Source organism: Botryllus schlosseri, chromosome 8, assembly GCF_051294905.1.
Source record: "Botryllus schlosseri isolate E-star chromosome 8, Bs_hap1, whole genome shotgun sequence".
Lineage (NCBI taxonomy): Eukaryota > Metazoa > Chordata > Ascidiacea > Stolidobranchia > Styelidae > Botryllus > Botryllus schlosseri.
In genome coordinates, this window is record NC_137243.1 from 10,181,986 (window position 1) to 10,186,873 (window position 4,888).

At 40.1% G+C, this 4,888-nt stretch overlaps 2 protein-coding genes across 2 annotated transcripts in view; one reads left to right on the forward strand and one right to left on the reverse strand.

Annotated features, from left to right (window-relative positions):
• The window catches only part of LOC145445220 (cytochrome b5-like), a 392,395-nt gene that overhangs the window by 344,160 nt on the left and 43,347 nt on the right, over window positions 1-4,888 (reverse strand). The gene's annotated exons all lie outside the window — the stretch shown is intronic.
• Window positions 3,013-4,887, forward strand: LOC145444040 (general transcription factor IIE subunit 2-like). Its single transcript, XM_080321951.1, has one exon. The coding sequence runs from the start codon at window positions 3,049-3,051 to the stop codon at window positions 3,925-3,927; it is 879 nt and encodes a 292-aa protein (XP_080178077.1). The 5' UTR covers window positions 3,013-3,048; the 3' UTR covers window positions 3,928-4,887.

Genomic DNA, 4,888 nt, shown 5'->3' on the forward strand with positions numbered 1-4,888 from the left:
GTACTCTTACTTTGTGTAGATCAAATTCTTCATCCTTTTCTGTTTCCTTCGCCATCGCATTTTCGCGTGTAACTTATAATTCCTTTACGGGGATGTCACCTGAATTTTGTCAACTGCTGAACTATGTACTAAAGAATCTAAAATATTGACGCGAATAACCGAAAAAAGCTCTCGTATCGAGACATGGCCCCAGCGCGCGCCAGGTATCAAAGGCATGTTTACTCTCAACTTCCAACATTAATTATAGCCTATCTGCACTCTATAGGGGTACCACAACTTGATGCTGACCTATCCCCACCCTCATTACATGACTGCATGCGATCTCAGAATAAAAGTACTATGATGAAGCAATAAATTTGAAGAAACTTATAAGTTCTGTGTTGTCTCCTCAACCTGGCGACCATTCCAGTTCTCAAATAAAAATAAAAAATATTTTGCAGTTAAATATTGTCGAATACTTGAAAATTCGAAATGCCGTCGCGGGCCGCGTGTATGAGACCTCTGATTCAAGGGGTCAATTGTCAGAAACTGAGAGAATTTGTGGCTCGCATACATATATCACATCTGCATCTGTTCTCAAACAGGTAGAGAGTAGTATTGGACTGCCTCAGAACTGGACACATGTTGTCTTCCAAAATCTTAATATTCCGGCCGAGGATTATAAAAACGACGGTTCTAACTTTTTGCGTCACTGGGAAGGATTTCCCGAACCAGGGGCAACGCTATTCAGCGAAGCGCAGTTGGAACTATTCGCAGACTTATGTCGGAAGGGCGGAGTTTATTTTGACGGCACATCAAGTGTAATTCGCTCTCGCTGCGGCCACCCTGCATGCCAAATTTATCCATTGCTTGTGCGATATCCATATGAGGGTTATCCTGGATTGCCTGTTGCTACTTTTGTAATAGCACCACACGCGACTATAAGTATTGTAACATTTTTACTGATGCGTTTAAAGGATGCTGCTCCCCCAAAAGCGAATCCTGGACTATTTTTGATCGATGGGGCTCTTATACTCTGTGGAATTCAGTGGTATGGCTGTATTGCAGGGAAACCAGGTTACCATATACCGAGCGAGATAGTGTAATGGCGATGTGTCCGGCTTCTTGATCGATATCCTCCTATCAAGACAAAACATTCCAGAAGTGGTTATCGTGCTATCGACGTCTTCAAGAACACAAAAGTATTGACAGATCACGCGACTTGACGTCTGAAGAATAATAATCTGACGATTTCGGCAATTATGGAGATTTTTTCTACAATGTTGCGTCGCTGGAAAGAAAACAGGAGCTCAAGTCGCCTTTTATTTACGATATGAGAAAATGATCAACGAACTCAAGCACAGTGAATCATACAGAAACGGAAATTGTAAAGAAAAATTATCCGAGGAAAATGCATACTTCTCCGACATTTTTATGGAAAATTGATGTCGAAACTCGCAGAAACATCCCGCCTTTTACTTGGTGATTTATCGCGACATGTCTTTGAAAATTCTGTCACTGCTTTTTATGAAAAATATTCCAATTTCTACAACAATCTCAAAAAGCAAAGTAATGATAAGGTAATACAGTGTATATGTAAAAACAATCGAACCCAAGGAATAATTGAGTAACATTTTTTCCAATTGAAAAATATTTACTTTGAACATACCACATCGAAATGCTCATTGGATAAATTTATTCTAACATATCGCAACGAAGTGTCAAGGTCTTGTGAGAGATGTTGCGATACAGTTTTCCATAAAAAGTATAAACGGTAAATCAAATAAAACGCAAAAAAAGTTTCAGGGATCGTCTTCATCGAAAGCTAAAACTTCCGATCCAAATCACCAACTCATCAAATCAGTATTCAAGAAACGAAACAAGATAGGGAAAGTGTTAAAGAAGGTAGACAACAGCAGCTGCGGGGTTTGCATTTGCCTTGTCGCCGGGTGATATGCTCCGCAGGAACCGTCAAATACCCATTGGACCAAACACATTTCCACTATTGGATTCTTTTTTAAATATCCGTTATTACATCATTACGTGCATCCCTATTTCTTGAAAAAATATCCATTTCCAAAAGATTCTGCTGGGTCCGCTATTGTGTTACGAAGGTTGAAATTTTTTTGGGGTAATGTTGGGATAGTCATTTCGACTTGTAGCAAGAAGTGGATCTGCCCTTGAGGTCGCAGAGGGGTGAAAATGATTTTTTAAATATCCGGTATAATATCATCATGTTCATCTATTTCTTAGAAAAATATTCATTTTCAAAAGGTTCTGCTGGGTCCCCTATTGTGTTCCGAAGACTGAAATATCTGTTTGGGTAATGTTGGGATAGTCATTTTGACTAGTAGCAAGGAGGGGATCTGCCCTTGGGGCCGCAGAGGGGTGAAAATGATTTTTTAAATATCCGGTATAATATCATTACGGGCATTTCTTCGAAAAATATCCATTTTCAAAAGATTCTGCTGGGTCCCCTATTGTGTTCCGAAGGTTGAAATATTTTTGGGGTAATGTTGGGATAGTTTTTTCGATTTGTAGCAAGAAGTGGATCTGCCTTTGGGGTCGCAGAGGGGTGAAAATTATTTTTTAAATATCCGTTATAATATCATTACGGGCATCCTTATTTCTTCGAAAAATATCCATTTTCAAAAGATTCTGCTGGGTCCCCTATTGTGTTCCGTAGGCTGAAATATTTTTGGGGGAATGTTGGGATAGTCATTTCGACTTGTAGCAAGAAGTGGATCTGCCCTTGAGGTCGCAGAGGGGTGAATATGATTTTTCGGTTTTATTGTTAGAATGTAGGCATTTGGATGTCTATTTGCCGGAACAGGATCCTTTTTGTTGACCAGCTCTAAATATTATGAGCTGGCAACTGGTTTTTCTGAGAATTTTGAAATCTGGCAACACATATTTCAGTTATTCCGAAATTTTATAGACCGAAAAAAATCATGTTGTTCATGTACATTCACAATGATTCACGCGGTCATCATATTTCTGCTGATGTGCTATTAGCATCACAGTGGTTTTTCAATTGGTGTACCTGCTTGCTAACAGTAGTCGGTCACCATGGACCCAGCATTACTCAGACAAAGGGAAGAATTTAAAGCCAGGGCTCTTGCTCAACCAGTTATCGAAAAGCGAAAATATCCTGATGAGAGATCACACCAAGCCTCTGACACTTCTGGAAATCTGAAGAAAAAGCCGAAACGTCTGCAAAAACCTACAAATTCCATCTCAAACAACTCCAGAAGTTCAAGTGGCACTGTATCGAAATTCGGATATATAGCTCAGATCGTTAATTTTATGAAGTCTCGCCACCAGGATGACGATCAATTTCCATTAACGATTGACGAGATACTTGAAGAATGTAAGCTTGACGAAGTAATTACCACAAGTCAAAAGAGTTGGTTGGTGAACGAGGCGCTACCGAACAACCCAAAATTACAAGTCGTCGATAACGAGATGCAAGAAAGAAAGTACGCCTTCAAGCCCAAATACGCGATTCGCGATAGAAAAGGGCTGTACAAGTTATTGGACAGATTCGAGCAGCGTGGACTTGGCGGGATGATGGTCGAAGATGTCGAGGAGAGCTTGCCGAACGCGAAAAAATGTATCAAAACTCTGTTAAATAATAATAAAGTAATTGTAGTGACCAGACTCGATAAAAAACAAGTATTATTTTACAACGACCGTTCATGCGAGTTTTCGGTCGACGAAGAATTCCAACAACTGTGGCGAGGGATTAACATCGAGTCGATTGAGGAAGGGAAGATCGAAGAATACTTGAATTCTCAGGGTATAACCTCAGTTCAAGACACGAGACAAGTGACCAAGCCTGTCAAATCTCGTAAGCGAGCGAATCGCCGGAGAAAATTCAAAGCTCATAACGACCATCTTTCTGGCGTTTTGGAGGATTATTCTGAAATGGGAGGATCTAGAAAGTGACGAACGTTGTACGGAAGGTGGTATGTAGACTTGAGACTGTGCTACTGTCTGATCTGTCCGACATTCACGATTACAAAGCGACTTATAATGTACTGCGATATCCTTTCTCTACATGTGCAGTGTAATCATTCAACCAATTGTTGCAATATTTTTTGCGTCGGTTTGACACGCGTTTTCCAACTTCTTGATTTGCACATGGGCTAAAGTGGTGAGTGTTTAGTCGGTGCTGGGAATGTTTTAATTCGAATGAACATGTTCATTTGATAGTAAACAACCTTTGACTACACTGCCATTTCACATAAATTAGCGGTGGTACCATTACCATAATTGTCGATTTGGTATTATTTACCCTACATTTTTTGCAGTGAATGGCTCCTTGGGTATTAGCCAAAATGCTACGTATTGCCCACTTGCTATGCAAGTGCAACCTATTAAATTTTCGACCTCGGCGGCATTGTAACATTCGAAATATTGCAGAATAGCAATCTAAGCAAGGGTAATGCTAAATTGCAAGCATTCTAATGCTCGAGTAATTCGCTGATTCGATCTGTGCCGATGTCATAACATGTCTGACCATGACCAAGGACTATCCTGATCTACTTGTTAGCTTGATAATTTTCTGAATGAATACCAGAACGGGGTTTCAATCGCTATAATGTTTGTCATGCCAAAGGCTAATGATATTGTCAGCATGGGTGCTAATAACCCAATATTTTGCCAGTGTGATATTCATATTTTAAATGGTCGTTATTACATTTTTCCGCATAGCAGTTCTGGTAGTGCAAGGCATATTCTTCATTCACAATTCTCTTTATTTGCTATCGAGATGAACACCAGGTCTGGATGTAGCATAGGTTTGTGCCCCACCATTTATCCCCATGTAGTCCCTGGTTATCCCTCTACCAATGTTTGACAACGTTGACTTGCGGGTATTTTATTGCTGCCGTGCTATTTTTACAGC